The sequence below is a fragment of the Poecilia mexicana genome, unplaced genomic scaffold (assembly GCF_051168715.1).
Source record: "Poecilia mexicana isolate PSO_F unplaced genomic scaffold, ASM5116871v1 scaffold_2, whole genome shotgun sequence".
In the NCBI taxonomy this organism is placed as follows: domain Eukaryota; kingdom Metazoa; phylum Chordata; class Actinopteri; order Cyprinodontiformes; family Poeciliidae; genus Poecilia; species Poecilia mexicana.
The window spans coordinates 11,567,206-11,585,518 of NW_028263371.1; the positions used below are offsets into that span (position 1 = coordinate 11,567,206).

General features: G+C 41.2%; 1 protein-coding gene and 1 long non-coding RNA gene across 2 annotated transcripts; one reads left to right on the forward strand and one right to left on the reverse strand.

Moving 5' to 3' along the window:
• Window positions 1-4,915: 4,915 nt before the first annotated feature.
• LOC148160405 (NLR family CARD domain-containing protein 3-like) lies at window positions 4,916-17,572 on the reverse strand. Its single transcript, XM_088010841.1, has 9 exons — window positions 17,196-17,572; window positions 14,190-14,336; window positions 13,295-13,414; window positions 11,998-12,107; window positions 9,414-11,169; window positions 7,465-7,644; window positions 6,328-6,501; window positions 5,652-5,804; window positions 4,916-5,134 (listed from the first exon to the last, which is right to left on the reverse strand). The coding sequence occupies exons 2-9, from the start codon at window positions 14,315-14,317 to the stop codon at window positions 5,119-5,121; spliced, it is 2,637 nt and encodes an 878-aa protein (XP_087866967.1). The 5' UTR covers window positions 14,318-14,336; window positions 17,196-17,572; the 3' UTR covers window positions 4,916-5,118.
• Window positions 16,682-17,402, forward strand: LOC148160406 (uncharacterized). Its single transcript, XR_015764847.1, has 2 exons — window positions 16,682-16,941; window positions 17,042-17,402. It is a non-coding gene; the product is annotated as an uncharacterized LOC148160406 (long non-coding RNA).
• Window positions 17,573-18,313: the final 741 nt, after the last annotated feature.

The window sequence follows — 18,313 nt, forward strand, 5'->3', positions numbered from 1 at the left end:
AGGTGAAGTTCTGAAGTTGAGGCTTTCTCTATAGTCATATCCACCCACTCTATCCGTAACAATTTTGGAATATTTTAATAGTTTGTTTCTAGCTTTGTACATCTCCAGTTCCAGTACTGGGCCCTGAGGAACACCACAACCATTACCAAAGCATGAGGAATGGAAATCACCCATTTGCACAAATTGTTGCCTGTTGCTGAGAAAACTTTTCATCCATTGCAAAACTCCTCCTCTTAAACCATAGCGCTCAAGTTTCTTGATGAGTATTTCATGATAAATTGTATAAATGCTTTTTTAAGTCAATAAATAAACAGCAGGTTTCTTTGTATCTAGTGAACAGGCAGCTCCTTCTGTTATTGAAGAACTTCCATTGCTGTGGATCTTTGTGACCTAAATCCAAACCGACTCTCAGTGAGTTGTTGGTGTTTATGAACAAATCTATCAAACCTGGCAACAAATATTTCCAAAATTTGTAACTTTAAATATAAAAGTTTGGAGGAAATGTTGGTATTATAAAGAGTAAATGAAATTAATTAATATAAATAACCTACTGTCAGAATAATAAAATAAGGTAAATGTATTTATAAATCAGTTTCTCTCGAAATAAAATGTATAAATTGTAACAGAAACTGTAGATGTGTGTCTGGTGAATTTTAGTCTAAAACTAGTTTGTTCTTCATTCAGTGAAGTTCCTCTCAGCGAGTCGAGGAGCCAGAAAATTTACTGAAGTCAGAGTAAAAATACTTCAAAATAAAAGTACTCAGGAAAAGTACAGCGTAGTAAAAATACTCCTAAAGGCTCATTTTTACAAAAGATTACTGGAGTAAAAGTAACTGAGTAAATCTAACTGCTCAGAAACAGACTTCAGATCCATCTGGACCAGAACCAGAACTTTGACTCTAAAGAAGACCAAGAATCCTGATGCATGCTGGGAGTTTTCCTGTCTGTCAGAACCAGAACCTTCAAGAAATTCAACAATCATCTGGGCATCTGCTTTGGTTCCAGAGGTCAAAGGTCAAACTGTGACTGGTTCTGCTGGGTGGAACCAGAACAGAAACAGAACCAGAAGCTCCTGCGGGAGAATATATCAGTCTGAATGTATTGAGTGAATAAAATATACAAATTTCACTCTTTGAATGGAAACAATGACTTCAATGAACTTTTTGAGATGTTCTGATTTTTTGACCTGTAGTTTTGTAAACAATTTGCTGAACAGAAAACACAAAGAATGTTATTAAAAACTTTATTGCTCATTAAACAGACAGCAACCCACATTACATTAGAAAAAATGTAAAATCAAACATGAACCAATCAGCACATTATCCAAACAATTAAATAAAATGGTTGATGCAACACGTTCTGTAAAAATAAATTGCCTCAATATTTATTAACTGAGACTTAATGACTTTATTGCATTAATGTCTTCAATCATGAATCTCAGCAGTTCATGGAAAAGGTTCACCACAAAATCAGTTCAAAAGCTCAGATCAACTGAACAGGATGTTTCTGTTGTTACTAAATAAACCGAAATTATTTAGTAAACCTAAATAAAGTAAAAATGAAAACTTAAATATGTTTTCAATTCTTTGTTGATCCTAATACAAAAAGCTAGACAGCATGAAGGATTAAAATAAAAGGTGCAGTTATTATATTTATACAAAGAGCATTATTAAAATATTTATTAACCAAATAACCCATATTAGGTTAGAAGAAATATAAAAACATGAACCAATCAGAACATTATCCCAGTGATTCTCTGAGGTCTGAATAAATCAGTGAATCTCAGTAAAGAGCCTGATGTGACGCATCGAGTCCTAAAGTTCTCTAGAAAACTCAAAACATGAAATATGGAGTTAAAAAAGTAAAAACCAAAACAGGCTGAGGAATATTAAAGCTGAGGATCAATGAATATGATGCAAAACTTCATTATTTAAAGATTTTTAGAATGACTATAACAAAATAACAATATATACAGAATATTAAAATAATGTCCAGATAAATGCTGGATGTTCCTGAAAACTGCTCTAAGATCAGAGTTCCTGTGGGACATCCAGTTCTAAACTGGTTCAACTGGTTTCTGTGATGGAAGCTGAAGTTTCTCTGCAGTTTCCAGTAAAGCATCTTTTTATCTGTGGAGCTTTGAGGAACATTTTCCTGTCAACAGAAGAAGCAGCAGCAGAGAAAAGAGGTTTGAAGTGTCTTTATGATTCAAAGCTGAACTGAAAATGATTCCCATGTTTCCATCTCAGACCATTTCTGGTTCCAGGATGAAAATGAATCAGAGAGAAAAAAGATCAACTTTCCAGTTGAATCCAGTTCAGATCAAAACTCCATGAAACCCAATCTCTGCAGGGCTTCAGTGCACTCGGCATAACGAGGTGTTCCTCGGACGTCTGGGTTTACCAGGATCCCGTCTATGCCGGCGACTATTGACGCTGTCTTCACTATACTGTCATATTTTTCGGAAGGACTGTAGATAATTCGTATTTTGCCATCTGTCCAGCCTTCTAGCAGGTTAGCAAACCACTCCAACCACTCTTTGACTTCCGTCCTCTTGGTAACCTTCTCCGGGCATTTGACGACCCCTAGGCGGTGTCCGTCTTTGAGTTGAGTGCAGTAGTAGACTTTCTGATGCCTTATCAGCGCCTCCAGCATCCTCCTCCCCAGCTTCGGGTCATCCGAGTAATGACCTCGTTCGAAGCTTCGCCGATTGATCGTGGTCCAGGTCTCTATTCCGTCACCGAGCAGTATCAGCATTACTGGGAGCTGTTGCAGGACGGTTTGGGAGCGTAAGAGCTGTGCTTCCTCCTTTGGTCCAGTGACGCTTGTCTCCTGCCCCGTCGCTGATACTTGCGAGGGCTCCAATCCTTTCCCTTCTTCTTCTTTTCCGTCATCCATGATTGTCTTTGTCTTCGAGTCGCCTTTCCCCCAAAGCCTCTCTTAAGCTATCGAGCAGGGATGGGTCCAGGCTATGGCTACTGGCTTCTCGTCTGGATACATATGTTTATCCTCAGTAGAATCTTTCCCTCACCTGCATGCCATACAGTTACTGCAAGGGTTGTGACTGACAGCCGGATCAGTCACCACTAACTCTATTCCTTAAGAGCTAGCCTCCAAGTGAGCTATTCAGATACTCGCCTCTGTTTTTACTGACTTGGTTAAAGTGGGGTCCTCCTACTCCTTTGGGAGGAGCCCACCCAGGGACGCCATGTTCGTTATTCTGCAATAGCCAGCCACGCCCTCACCTCACCACTGACTGACTATTGACCAGTTCTCTGTCTAACAGGTCCGGAAAATCCCTGAAACCTGGGTCTTACCCTATCATAGGTTTACTAGAGAAATTCTGTATAAACTGGCGGCGGAGAAAACTCGTCTAGCTCTAACTACCTTCAGATCCAGAAGTTACGGCCCTTTTCAGTTGAGAAACAGTCGACAGAGTAGCACTCACTGCCGCGTAGTTTCAACAACCACTCCTGTTAACGGTAGCTTTCCTCCTTAAAATAACGTGCACTTGTTATCGGCTAGATTGGATTTAGTGACTTAGATATAAGTCCCAGGGCCATTATTTATTACTCACCAAAGGAAAGTACGAAGCCACCAAATTTCTAGAATCATGCATGTAGATTTTACTTAAACCAGGAGAACTCTCAATAATCGGTGACTTAATTAATTTCAATGTCCACAACTTCTATTATTATTTTTTATTATATATTTTATTAAGCAAGCTTTAGCAGGGGTAAATGACAAGCAAATTTAGTAAAAGAAATTATAAAATTGTAACAAGTAATAATCTCAAATCATGAAATTAATCATAGCCTATCTTTTTTCTAATCCCTAACCTGTGTCACTAATCACACTGAGCGAGGCTTTAGGGGCAGGGCAACTCACACCCGTTGTTAGTCGATCTTGGCAGCCAAAACCTTTAGATGTCCTTGGTCAGAGTCTCTGTCCTGGCGGGGCAAAGTCCTCTTTCGGAAAAGCAACAAAGCCAATCTGTCCAATTTCTTTTAGACGAACAGAATCTTCATCACTTAGTGACCTTTGTCTTTTCCCCAAGTCTGCTGCAGTTGAATAGGGATCGTAGGGTGGAGGCAGAGGAGACGGTCGGATTCAGGGGCCAGGGCTGGGGCTGACGGATCTTGTCCTTCCTTGCGGCGTGAAGTCTCAACTTTTCCCTTGGTCCCGGGGTGCGGTCCTCTGCTGATCTTTCGCCTGCGTGCTCTTGTTGACTCTCCTTCAGCGCCGCGGACTAAGAACAGTTTCTTCCCCAGCTCGCTGGCTTTTAAACCCTTTTGGCCCACAGTTGTGTATGGGAGAGGTCTCATGACTCATTCTTCCCGAATATCTCATCGGAAAGCACCCGTCCTGCCCAAACCTTGTTCCACCCTGAATTTGGTAATACACAAACCTCCCTCTTTTGCGTCTGACTGCTGCAACTCCTTTGCAATACTTCTCTTTTTTCTGCTGGCCATCTGGTAGTTATTACCTTTTTTGGCAATTTGTGCTGAGGCCTCCGCCCAGCCAGCTCAGTGCTTGTGACCTGATTCACTCTTTTATTTTCCTGTGCTCAACTCTGCAAACTTCTTATAATGTACCATGAAAGACAATTAACTCAAAACATAATCAATTTGTTCTACCATTATCTGAAATCATTGAAAATATATAACAGTTAAATTGTTACTGTTACCGCAGATCATGAATACAGATAATATATTTCAGTCATACATTACAGACATTGTGATTACAAAACCTCAATCATTTCAACTATTACACAACTATGTATTTTGTATTTCATTTCTTTAATCATTCTTAAATCAATACAAGATTACTGTTACTCCCCAGGCCTTTACCCTGCTTTCTGCGTGTACCTAGAGAGATCTCACAAGTCCATGCCAGCTTTCTTGACACCTCTAAATGGAGCCCAGTTTGAATCGGATCTTTATTGATCCAAAGAGACAAACAATATCAGACACTAAATGACAGACATGAGAAAATAAACGGGAGGAAAATCTTGGGGGTCAGAGGTCATCATCATGATCCAGTCAGAGTCTCTTTAGACTCAAACTGCTGCAGCTTCAACCTCTGAGGATCAGCAGGACACAGAGACCGTTCTCTACTTTACAGAGATCTGAACCTGCAGAGAGAAGAAGGAAGGAGAGATCAGATCAGTGAGTGTTTCCAGCCTCTCCAGCAGCAGTCAGTGACACAGCACATCCAGTAGATGGTTTCCAGGCTGCAGTCAGACTGATCTCAGAGCTGTGACCAAGATGAACCTGATTAGTTGTTTCCTGTTGAACTGAGAGAACAAGCAGATCTGAGATCAGATCTGCTGCTGCCACAGTTTGATGAATGAGGACCACTGTCTCTAGACATGTTGGACGGCTGGACGCTGGAGTTCAGCTGGACGTCCTGGAGACATGGACACAGCAACAACACTCATCTTCACACCAACACAAACACAGGAACACGGCAAGCTGCTGCTCCTCTGATTGGCTGATTGCTGTCTCTGTGTCCAATCAGGAAGCCTGAACCATTCTCCTCCCACTGGGAAGCTGCAGCTTTACTGGGAACACTGGAGCTTTGCTTTGATGCTAACTGGGTTTAGTTCAATGTGCTGACAGCAGCTGGACTCACTACAAACATTTACTTACTGTAAAGTCTCTACAAAACGCTTCAGCTGCTGAACATCTGAATCCTTCAGGTTGTTGTTTCTCAGGTTCAGTTCTGTCAGGTGGAGGCTGTTGGACTTCAGAGCTGAGGCCAGAAAATCACAGCTGATCTTTGACAATCTGCAGCTCCACAACCTGAATAAAGAATAAAAGATGAGCTGAAGCCAACAGGATGCAGGTGAACCAGTCCAACAGAACCAGTTAAAGATTCTCAGGAATATTAAAGCCAACAATCTGCTGCTTCAATAAAGACCTGCTGACTTCAGAACCAGAACCAGAACCTGGTACTGGGTCATGTTGTGTTGGAGGATTTTAGTCAGTAAAATCATTCCAGGTTCTGATCAAAGTGTTGAAGCATCAATCATTGATTATTGATTTGTTCCTGTCAGATTCCAGGAATTCACTTTTCTAGACTGGGTTGAATGACCTTTGACCTGCTTGACATGAGGGGGATTTCTACACACTGGGGGTCTGAATGCTGACCTGTTCTGACCTCAGGTCAGCAGGTCCAACTCAGTAACACAGAGGGACTAAATTAAACTCTGGATCCAGGAACAAACTCAGAGAATATTTATTAGAACAGAAGATATGAACTTTGATTTATGATCAATTATAGATAATTATTCACTGAATTATTGATTATTATATAATTACAAACCTCAAAGATTCCAGTCGGCAGCCTTCAGTCTGTAGAAAACCACAGAGCTCCTTCAGTCCAGAATCTCCCAGGTTGGTTCTGTACAGGATCAGTTCTGTCAGATGGGTCGGGTTGGACTTCAGAGCTGAGAACAGAGACGTCCAGCTGGTCTCTGACAAACTGCAGCTCCACAATCTGAATAAAGAATAAAAGATGAGCTGAAGCCAACAGGATGCAGTTAATACTGAAATATGAACAAATAAATAATAAAATGTAGAAAATTAATTTCCCTGAACGTAAAAGAAACATGATGAACTGATTCTAACATCTGATCCAGTCAAACTGGTTTAAAGAGTCCAAACCAGCAGAACCAGAACATTTGATCAACAAAGAAACTCAAAGTTTTCTATGAGCAGCAGCCTGGATGAGGTGAGCTATTTCTGCTGGTTCCTGATCATCAGCTGGAGACCCGACTTGGTAACTGGATCAGAACCACTCAGTTTATTCATGAATGGCCTTGGGTTCTTCTTAAAGCTGCTGAAAGCCAATGGAGGCCATTATTTCCTAAGGAGACGTGACCTGATGAAGCTTCATCACAGAGACGAGGCTCCAACCGACTGACAGCTGTCAGACTGAAGAGGACGGTTCCTCTCTGACCCGGCCCAACAGAACCACAGCTTCAGGACAAAGTGAGGAACCTGCTGCTGCTGCAAACCTCACTGTCATTCAGTTCATCTAGATTTGCTTTTCTACAATCAGTCACTTCTTAGATGTTTCATTAATGATGGTTTGAACTGGTCAGTGTTTGTGGCTCGACTGGAGGAAAACATTTCATTCTGGATGTAAAGATGAGAATCAGAAATAAAACAATCTGAATCTTTACCAACCAAACTGAAACATCTCCATCATTAATTAACTTCATTTGAATTATTTTACTCATTTTGTTCATCAGTCAGAAACATTTTAAAAACTGAAAAACAAAGTTCAATGATCTCAAAGTCTGAAATAAGAAAATCATTTATTTATAAGGTAAAATTGTTTGAAATTTGAATCTGACATTTAAAAATATGGTTTTTAAATATTACAACTAAATTATTAATTAAACTAAGGATTAAAGTATCAATGAATGATTTTATTGTATAAATAGAGAAAACAAACCTCAGATTCTTCACTTTACTGACTGAACTCTGCAGGATCTCAGACACATTCTTCATATCAGAGTCTCCAGCTCCATTTATGATGATCTCACTTATTTCCAGTTCAGTCAGATCTGGGTTGGACTTCAGAGCTGAAGCCAAAACTTCACATTCAGCCTGTTGGATCAAACAGCCACCAAGTCTGAGATGAGAGAAGAAATAAATTCAGTTCTAATGAAATCAATCTGGATCATAAACAGATAAAATATGATAACAGTGATGTCATCATGATGTCATCATCTGATCAACATCTGATCTTCAGTTTACTGAGTTTGAGCCGACAGAGAGTCTGTGCAGCTCCTGACTAAAGTCCAGGTTCTGGTTCTGGTTCTGGTCCAGGCTTCATGTCCTCAGACCTTCAGCTCAGTCAGATGTTGAAGATCTTCTATCATCTGTGAAGGAAAGTTCAGTTTCTCTGCAGCATCAGAGCCTCAAAGGAGCTGCAGCAGCTGATGAAGAGGCTGACTGAGCTGAATGAAGGAAACTACTGGAGATGATGGAGAGGAGGAGGAACTGCTCACAGCTCTGACAAGTCACACTGACTTGGACTAGACCGTTTGGCTCCTTGAGATCTTCCACCAAGCAGGAAGTGAGTTATAAATGAAGTGAGCAGAGCAGGAAGTCCAGCCTGCTGTGGCATCTCTGGGTTTGTTTAGCCCATATCTGCTGCTGCAGCATCTAGAATCCTCCTCATCATTAATAATAGTAGTATATTCTATAGAAACGTGGCTCCCAGCAGCAGATTATTAAATGCTGCCACAGAGGAAACTGGGAGCAGACCAGACACATGATGCTCCCAGTTGTGTCTCCGTTCATCTGCTGGATTTGATGCTGTAACAAAGTAGAAAGTGAACAGTCGTCAACCTGCTTCAGCTAAAAGCTGCAGATTGTTCTGGTCGTCCTGCAGAGCAGCAGCAGAACCGGTCCTGCTGCTCCTTCAGGTCTGGACCGTCTTCTGCTGACCTGAGAGGAACTGGGACAAACTGGCTGGAAGAGGGACACGTGTCTCTGCAGTGGTCTGTCCATCGTCTCAGAGGAACAAAGGTTTGGACGTCAGAAGAAATTGTTGCTAAACTCCTAAAGAGCTGAAGAGCAAAACCCCTGGAGGAGACGGAGCGTTTGGGTCCAGCAGCATCTTCATGGTGAAGCAGTGAAAGTTCTCCAGAACTAAAGAGGCTGGGATGTCTAAAGAGCTGAAGCTCATGTCTCTGCAGGTCTTCATGGAGGACAGCTAACAGCTTCAACAAAGGCTGCAGATGAAGAGTTGATGAGGAAAATGGTTCCAGCTCTGGAAGCAGAGTTCTCAGAGCTTTGGGAGGATCTGACAGAAACTAGGACTTTTTCTGGAACCAGACAACAATCACCACATTTTGGTCTCAGTTACAAACTCAGAGGAAACTAGTGGAGGAGGAAGAGGAGAGGATGATGACGGGATGAAGAAGATCAACACTGTTCACAAAGTTTATAATTAATGCAACGCTTTATTTTAATGGTTCAACTTTCCATCAAACCTAAACAATTATTTTATAAAAACAGTCAAAGATCCTAAAAGGTGAATTATGGAGCAGCAGCTCAACGAGTGAAGAGAGTTTAAAGTTTAAAAAGTCTCTCTGGCTGATTGGATCTGAGAGGAAATAGACATTTTCTAGAGTTCAGGGTTTTCTATTCATTTCAACCTGAAAACTGATAAAAAGTTAAATATTTTTAAATGATCAAAATGTGTAAAAACCAGAAGCTGCAGCTGTCCTGGATGAACTGAATGTTTAGATGTTTGAATGGCTGAAATCATCCAGAGGATGAAGGAAGTAGTTAAAGGCCAAAAACATCCAGAATCAACTTGAAGAAAGAAGAAGAAACAGGAGGACAATAGTGCTGAATCAGCATTCACACAATGAAAACATCTGGACTCACCGAGCCTTTCTGCAGTTCCTCACAGCTGGAACCAGTCTCTGTCGTCCATCTGATGATGTGTTGTACTTCTCCAGGTCCAACTCATCCAGAACCTCTGACATCTGCAGCATGAAGGCCAGAGCTGAACAGTCAGTCTCTGAGAGCTCCTTCCCTGAATCCAGCAGCCGTTGGATCTCCTGATAAAATGAGACGTCGTTCATCTCCACCAGACAGTAGAAGATGTTGATGCTTCTGTCAGGAGAGATTCTATCAGTGTTCATCCACTTCAGGTTGGTGATGATTCTCTGGATGGTTTCTGGACGGTTCTCTGTCTGACCCAGCAGATCCTCTAAGAGTCTCTGGTTGGACTCCACAGTGAGACCATGAAGGAAGCGGACAAACAGGTCCAGGTGGCCATTTTTACTGCTGAGGGATTTATACATGACTTCCTCCATGAACTCATCTAGAGATGTTTCATTGTATTCTTCTTCCAGGAACGTCTTGATGACCTCTGACCTCCTGCTGGTGAAGCAGTGGAGCATGTAGACGGCAGCCAGAAACTCCTGGATGCTCAGATGAACAAAGGAGTAGACGGAGATGTTGCGCGTTCCTCTCTCCGTTTTAAACATCTCAGTGAAAACTCCTGAGAACAACGCAGCATCTTCGATGTTGATGCCACATTTATCAAGATCTTTGTCATAGAAGACCAGGTTTCCCTCCAGCAGCTGATCTAGAGCCAGTCTTCCTAGAGACTCAATCAGCTTCCTGTTCTCTGGACTCCAGATATTTCTTGTCTTTCGTCCTCCATCAAACTTTTCCTCCTTGATTTTGAGCTGAACCAGCAGGAACTCTATGTACATCTCAGTCAGGGTCTTGGGCAGCTCTCCTCCCTCTCTGGTCTCCATCACATCCTCCAGAACTTTAGCAGTGATCCAGCAGAAAACTGGGATGTGACACATGATGTGGAGACTTTTTGATTTCTGGATGTGGGAGATGATCCTGCTGGCCTTCTCTTCATCACCTCTGAATCTCTTCCTGAAGTACTCCTCCTTCTGGGGGTCAGTGAACCCTCTGACCTCTGTTACCATGCCAACGCACTCAGCAGGGATCTGATTGGCTGCTGCAGGTCGTGTGGTTATCCAGAGGAGAGCAGAGGGAAGCAGTTTCCCCCTGATGAGGTTTGTCAGCAGAACATCCACTGAGCTGGACTCTGTAGCATCAGTCAGGATCAGATTATCATCAAAGTCCAGAGGAAGTCGACTCTCATCCAGACCGTCAAAGATGAACAGAACCTGGAACTTTTTAAAGCTGCGGATTCCTGCGTCTTTAATATCTTCAAAGAAGTGATGAATCAGTTCCACCAAGCTGAACTTTTCTTCTTTCACTACATTCAGCTCTCTGAAAGTCAATGGAAATATGAACTGGATGTTCTGGTTGGTTCTGCCCTCAGCCCAGTCCAGAGTGAACTTCTGTGTTAACAGTGTTTTCCCAATGCCAGCCACTCCCATGGTCATCACTGTTCTGATTGGTTGATCACTTCCAGGTTTAAAGATGTCTTCTCTCCTGATTGTTTCTTGTCTCCTGGATGCTGTTTCAATCCGTCTGACCTCATGTTCCTGGTTGACCTCTCTAGTTAACCCCTCTGTGATGTGGAGCTCTGTGTAGATGTGGTTCAGAAAGGTTTGATTTCCAGGTTCAGCGACGCCTTCAGAGAGACTCTGGAACTTCTTCTTCAAGTTTAACTTGAATTTCCGTTGACATTTTCCAGCTCCAGTCCCTGCATGGAGACAACACACTGTAAGGTCTGGACAGGCCACTGTAGCTGGGGAGAGTGACCAATGAAAACAGCAAACTGGGACACAATATTACGCAGCACTGGGTCAAGCCAGGGAACTGTTCTCTCCACTGTCCTGTTTACTCTTTACAAACCGACTTCCAGTAGAAATCCAGGTTCTGCCCTAAGCAGAAGGATTCAGAGACACTTTGATAGTTGGTTGTTTAGGGATAAACAGGAAAAACTGTAGAAAAACCTTGGCAAGAACTTTTTGAACTTGATCTGCATCAAATGCCTGCAGCTCAGTTCAACAAGGAGACCTTCTAGCCACCTCTTCTGTCTGGATGCATGTAGATGGACGGTAGACAGTCGGAGAGTTCATGTCATGCAGATCAGCAGCAGTTTATCATTTACTGGCCCTCAATGTTGGCGCTGCTGCATCACAGGGTGAATTTGGTAGCTGTCTGTGTGTTTCTGAAGGTTCTTCATCTGCAGCTGAATGGAACATTTTTATGCACTGGGTGCAGGAATTAAAACTAAAATGGGTTTTTATCTTGTGCATTGCTGCCATGTTTGTTTTTTACAGTATTTTACGGTAAATATAAAGTTCCCAAAGTTTATATTTCATGAGCAGCACATCAGTCACCACAGGTGATGTTTAAATAAAAAAGCTGCTGAATCCAGAACGTCATTGAGCTCATGTGACTGTTTGATTAAGATTTTCTGTGTTTGTTCGTTTCTCTTGTTTGATTTCAGTTGAATTCATTTTCTCATGTAATCATGTTTTAATTATTCAACATAACAGCAGAATTGTTGTAGAAATCCTCTTACTGCTCTGCAGACGGTCAGCCAGCTCCTCCTGCTTCATCTTCCTCAGGAAGTTCAGGGTGATCTTCAGTTCAGACGGATCAGTGGGAACCTCTGAGCTCTGCAGATCCTCTCTGTGGAGGAACCAGGACAAATGAACCAGAATCTGTCTGTCCACACAGAGACAACATTATAGGTGCATGGCCACTTATAGTTCTATTTTCTATGTTACATTTTAATACCTTATGTATATGTGGCTCAGATTTGTATAGATAATCTATTCCAGAGTAGCTTTTGTGTGGATCTGAGTAAAATGTGTCGTCTCTCTTCTTGGGGTTGATATTTCTCCAAGCATCAATCAGACCAGCTCTTTAGTAATATTATTTAGCATTCTGGATGTCGTTGTCTGTGGCCCATAATCAGAAGAGTATCTAACTAATATATTATTTTAAACCGTATTAAAGTCTCCCCCCATCAGTTTCATTCCTTTTCCATCATCAGTTATTATTCTGACTATTTGTTTCAGGAAACTGTCCTTCTCCTCATAAACATTTATTACTCAAATTGTCATTTCTCCGATTCGTCCTACAATCATTACATATCTTCCTTCTTTATCCTTTTCCTCTTTTTCAACTTCAAACAAAATCCCTATTTTGAGTCAAATTGCTGCCTTTTCCAAATGAAACAGAAAATGTCTGACCTGCCCTCTCCCTTCTCATTTTCTGTGTTGGTTCTCCATCAGGTGTGTCTCCTGTAATAAAGCTGCTGTGCATCACCTGAGCCAATGCTGGGTAACCAACCACAGCCAACATTCAGTGAATCTTTAAGATCATTCATCCTGCCTGATGTCTCACTGAGCACTGAAGCAAAGAGACAGTAGAAAACAGGAGCAGGAAGAAAGACTTTTGAAGCTTTGAGTTTAAAAACCTTCTGCTTTAGTCTGTCTGTTATTACTGTTTGAAAGAAATGTGTTTTTATCTTCATTTATGTTCAAATCAGCTTAAGATGCAAAACTGCATGATCACAATCCAAGTAGATAAATGTTATGTTGTTGGTTAAATCTTGGATTTAACTAGAAAATAAAAAGTTTATGAAGAAACTTTTTAATTTCAAGGTTTTAGGGTTGAGTTTTGTTGTGGAGTTGGACAAAGTTTATTCCATGAATCAATCACTAGTCATCAATGTTAATAAATATCATGGAGCAGAAAATGGACGTATAATAAAGCCTCCTTTACTTTCTGCCTGTCTCCTCGTGTATCCAAGCCTAGAACCAGTCCTGCTCTGCAGAGTCACATGAACCAGATAGAAACTGGTTTCTTACTCTGGTTCTGATGGTCCAGGTTCAGGACTGAAGTCTGGAGGTTTATCTTTGGACCAGTCACTCCTCATGGAGGAACAGCTGGATCCTGGAGGTTCTGCTCTCCCTCTGTGGTTCTGACCTCTGAAACACAAACATGTTGTTATTCAGATCAATCAGTGAGAAACTGAGATAAAAACCAGAGAAGAAGCTCTGAACACAAACTGCTGCAGGTCTGAAGCTCCAGAGTGAAACATTCAGACTGATCTGTTGGTCAAACTGAACCTTCATTCAACTTTATTAGTTCAGTTCATTTCAGCAGCAAGGCAGTTCAAGGCGCTTTGCATAATAAAGACAGAAAGCTATAAAGAAAACACCAGGCATTCAACAACTGAACAGACATTATATTTGATGAGAGCATCACCAAAATCATAACCATCAAATATGTTGGTCACTGTTTCATTTATAATCAAAGCCACTAAAATCAGATGGTTTTTAGTCTGGAGTTAAAGAAATTCAGTGTTTCGACTCTTGTACAGTTTTCTGGAAGTTTATACAATTTAAACTTTGACAAACTCACCTGGTTCATCTTCTTGTAAAAATCAGTTTAGTGACGTGATTGAGACGAGAGACTAGTGATGGAAAAGTTACTACAGAGTAAAGAGTCAACTAGTTGCTGCAACATCCAGTTCAGAGACAATCTGAGTCGTTGCTCCTCACATTGTTGCTGGTTTTTGTTTCATTTTCATCATTTTTCATTCAAACTGATTTACTGACCAACATCCTTCATGTTTAACTTTAAATTAATATGGAAGAAATTTAAGTTACTTTTGATCAAACACTGAAGATCAACCAGTTAATATCATCTATATTTTATCTCTATAGATTCACATGAACCAGTTAGAAACTGGTTTCTTACTTTCTGTCTGAGGGTCCAGGTTCAGCACTGAAGTCTGGATCTTCATGTTTGGACCGGTCACTCCTCACAGACGGACTGATGGGTCCTGGAGGTTTTGTTCTGTCCTTCTTTAGATCCAGATCTTCCATCTTCTGGACTTCAGTCAGCCTGAGAAAGAAACCAGAACCAGTCAGACCAGTGGTCCAGGTCCAGTAAGTGTCCAGTGAAGCAGAAAGCTGGTTCCCATCAGGAGTTCAGAGGATCAGAGTGAATCAGATGAATGAACAAGTGAACATTTCCTATGAACTAGTGAACTTGTTTAGCTCCCACAGTGGACCTGAACGCATCGTGACTCTATTGTAGCTCCGTATGGAGGGAGTCAGTGTGCAGAAGGTTCTGAGGGAGCAGCAGCTCAGGTCGGGTCCACAGCTCTCCTCCAGACAGAACCGGGTCCAGCTGGGATCTCAGCAACATGTCAGCCTCTGTGGTCATGTGAGCAGCTCAGCAGGATTTCCTCTCAGCTAAAGCTGCTTTCAGGGACCACAGCATCCAGCTGAGGTACCAGCTGGACCCACTGCAAGGAATCATGGGTAATCAGCTGCTTCAATGAGGGGATGAAGCCCCCAAACACTCAGCGAGGCCCGATTCTTTCTGCTGCAAGGAGCAACAAGAGGTAAAAATTAAAAAAGACCAAAGTCAGTGAAGAGGAAGAGAGGAAATCTGTGGACTGGTTAAAGCCGGTTCTGATCCAGACAAGAGAAACATCAGTTTGTGATGAACCCAGACTGATGAGGGACGGAGTGATGTGTTTCACTTTCTGCTGACTTCAACAAGCAGAGAAACTAGTTTAAAACTGTTTTTGTTCTGATTTTTAGGTTAAAAAGATTCACAGAGAGTCCCTACAACAAGAACTCTGATGTAAAAAAGTTACATGAGGTTAACTTTTTTAGTTTAGTTCATTTAGGTTAGATTTGAGAAGGTCGTTGCTGCACACTCCACTCAAACAGATCAGATTTAGATGCAGCTGTCATGGTGGACCACTTTATCTCTAAAGCACTTAAAATAAAACAGCAGCTGACCAAAGGGTTGCAGGAAAATGAAAACAAATGATAAAATATAAGAAAAATAGAAATCAAACATCACAAATACGAGTAGCAGTGCAGCATTAACCCTTGTGTGTGCAGGACTGAGGCAAACGTAGAGGTCTATGGAAAATGATCCAGGTTTTACGTGTGTGGGGTCGATTGGACCCCATTTCGACATACAAGGTGAAGACAAGGGTTTTAACCCTATAGCTCATTCAGGGTTAAAACCCAGAGAAATAAATGGGTTTTAAGTGAGTTTTTAAAAGTTGTATCATAGAGTTGATCATTCACCAGGTTAACTCTGCAGTTACTGAGCTGTGTTGTGGTCAAGACCACCTAACCCGAGACCAAGACAAGACCAAGACTTTTAGGGTCCGAGACCAAGTCGAGACCAAGACCGAGGGAAGTCGAGACCGAGTCAAGACCAAGAACAGCGGCCTGCGCTAAATGACACGATAAAATTTGAAATATTATCAAAATTGTTTCTCAAATTGATCTGAAAGATCCATATTCCCATAAAAACACCTAGATATTAAATACTTAATAAATTTTACCAATATTAAAGTGAAGTGCTACAATCCGCTGTGGTCTCGTGCCATCCCTAAAAAAATAACGCCCATATTAGTCATGTCAGAAACCATCACTGTCTGCACCTTTAAACATAGCAATTGAGGCAATGCTCTGACGGTAAATAACGCTCAACTATGAACACTGACCAGGGAGCAACAAAGAAGTAACCAAGCACAAGGTGCTCACTGTGACTGTTTTCACCCTCTCTCCCGCTACATGAGGCCAGGTAGTCTGACACCATGGCAGACATGACAGCTGCCACTTTGAACAAAAACGATCATAGAGCAATGTGCATGCTTTTTCATTCTTGTGTTTTATTTATTTGTCAATTAAAAAAATATCAATGCATATGATTAAATAATGATAGCTACTGCAGTGTACCCAAAGCATTACAAGAACAAAGAACGGCTCTCAGTGACCCTCCAGTCCTATTTTCTAAGTAAAGAGCCGTTCAGAAGAACCGGACTGTTCCTGAATATCACATCATTATATTGCAGACTTTTGGACACAACGTTGTCCCATATCTGGGACAAGTCAGTCAACACCTCCGCACAATAATTAAGTGCAGTGAGTGACTTTTTTTTCCATCACAAATGCTTATTGTCTCTATACAGCGAGCTTCGCTAACATCACGTCAACGGAGCTTACCTTTCTTTGAGCTACTTTTCTAAGTGACGAAAATAGTTAGACGTTTTCCCCACTGGCTGTGAAAATGAAGCGCTACTGAGTTATCAGTGCCCATTGGATTTCTTATGATTTATGCAGCGCTATTATATTACTGACGATTAGACAGACATCTTCTGCCACTCAGAGGAAACCACTGCGCATGTCCTGGAGCGCCGCGTTGCGAGTGAAGGGTGGGGAGGGGGAGTAACAGAAACACGTTATTGCCTGGATTTTAGTCGGTGCGTTTGGCATCCACGGAAAACAAAGATGTTAACAAAGAAACTGGACAGTATGCTGTACGCTTAGTGATATTTTCACAGTTGCGGTCTCGACTGGTCTTGCAATAAAATGCCGAGTCCTCAGCGCCCGAGACCAAATGCCATCAAAAAATGGTCTAGAGACCAAGACCGATCTCGAGTACTACAACACTGTTACTGAGCTGTGTGTTTATGGTTTGTGTTATTTCTCTCATAATGTATCCTCACTTAGAATCACTTTATAAGCAGCAACGTCTCACAATAAAACATTTCATTGAATCTAATTCCTTTCCAGATCAGAGCACTGCTGTGGGGGACCACACCGTATGAGAGACGAGGCCCCCAGACCGAGGTGGCCGAGGCCCCGGGAAGCCTCGGAGGGTTTATCGGTCAGAAAGGCTCCAGAGAGCCGAGAGAGACTCGGAGGGACCCGGAGCGGCAACACTTACCTCTGTTAACAAGTCAACATGTTATTTCCACCCTCCGCTCAAAATGGAGGCTGACTTGAAGAAAAATATCAAAGTTAGTTTCAGTTTCTTTTTCACAGAAAGTCACGTGACTTGTGTTTCCTTCTGCGTCCAGAATCAAAGTTTGATTCATCAGTTTCAGTTTACAAAGTGAAATAAAACTAGAATAAAGATAGAAAACTTTCGGTATTTCTGTTTTGCTGTTATTGAAGAAGATTTGGAGCTGAGCAGCTTTTTGTTCTGCAGAAAACCAGCAGAACAAACGAGTTTAACAGGTTTTTGATTGTGGATTATGAGCGCTCACTGCCCTCTGGTGGTCAACTATTGTAACTACAGATATTCCGCTACATACTAACCAGGTCATTTGTTTGACTTCATTTGTTCTCATTTTCACCTTTACCAGGTCAAATGAAATCAGCTTAAATTAATGTTTTTAAAGAGCCACTGCAGGGTTAATAAATGGAAAAGAAAATTAAACTTACTTAGTTAAAAATTCTCACAAACAGAGGATGTCTGTAACTTTAAGAATCAAGCCTGAAAAAATATATAAACTATAAAAATGCGTAATTAAATCCAACCTGCTGAGATCAGAGCATTGAGCAGGATGAAAATGCCGCTCAATGCATTTTTTTTTCCTAATGGGAAAAAAACTTAATATAAAAGTTAAAGTTTAAAATTTGACTAGTTAATATTACTTATTTAACTGCAATCTGTTGCATAACTGAATTCATCTGTGAATAAATGTATTATATGTACAACAACATCAAGGTGCAACTGCTAATATTATTTAAATACTTTAATCTGTTTTAAATGACTAGGAACAGGAAAGTTATACGGTGGTGGTGGAAAACCTCGGCAGAATTTAATTTCATGCTTCTAAATAAAAGTTTAAGGGTGGAAACAAGAAAAGTAAAATGCATTATTTAATATAAAGCTAACAGAGGATATGAACTCATTTCCATAGCTCTTAATGTGAAAGTATTCAAAAGAAGTGGAAGTGATGTGTAAATTCTCTAGCTTAATGGCATAGCTGTAGTTTCTTATCACCATAGACATCATACTGATTGTTTTGAAAAACACAAACCGGAAGTGTCTTATTT

What these genes read in the sequence shown, in the direction of transcription:
- LOC148160405 (XM_088010841.1), bottom strand. Translation starts at nt 14,317, where the DNA reads ATGGAAGATCTGGATCTAAAGAAGGACAGAACAAAACCTCCAGGACCC. An exon ending in CCTGGACCATCAGAACCAGA is followed by an intron (nt 12,108 to 13,294) that starts GTAAGAAACCAG and finishes GTTCCTCCACAG; the next exon opens with AGAGGATCTGCAGAGCTCAG. An exon ending in AGGAACTGCAGAAAGGCTCG is followed by an intron (nt 7,645 to 9,413) that starts GTGAGTCCAGAT and finishes CTCTCATCTCAG; the next exon opens with ACTTGGTGGCTGTTTGATCC.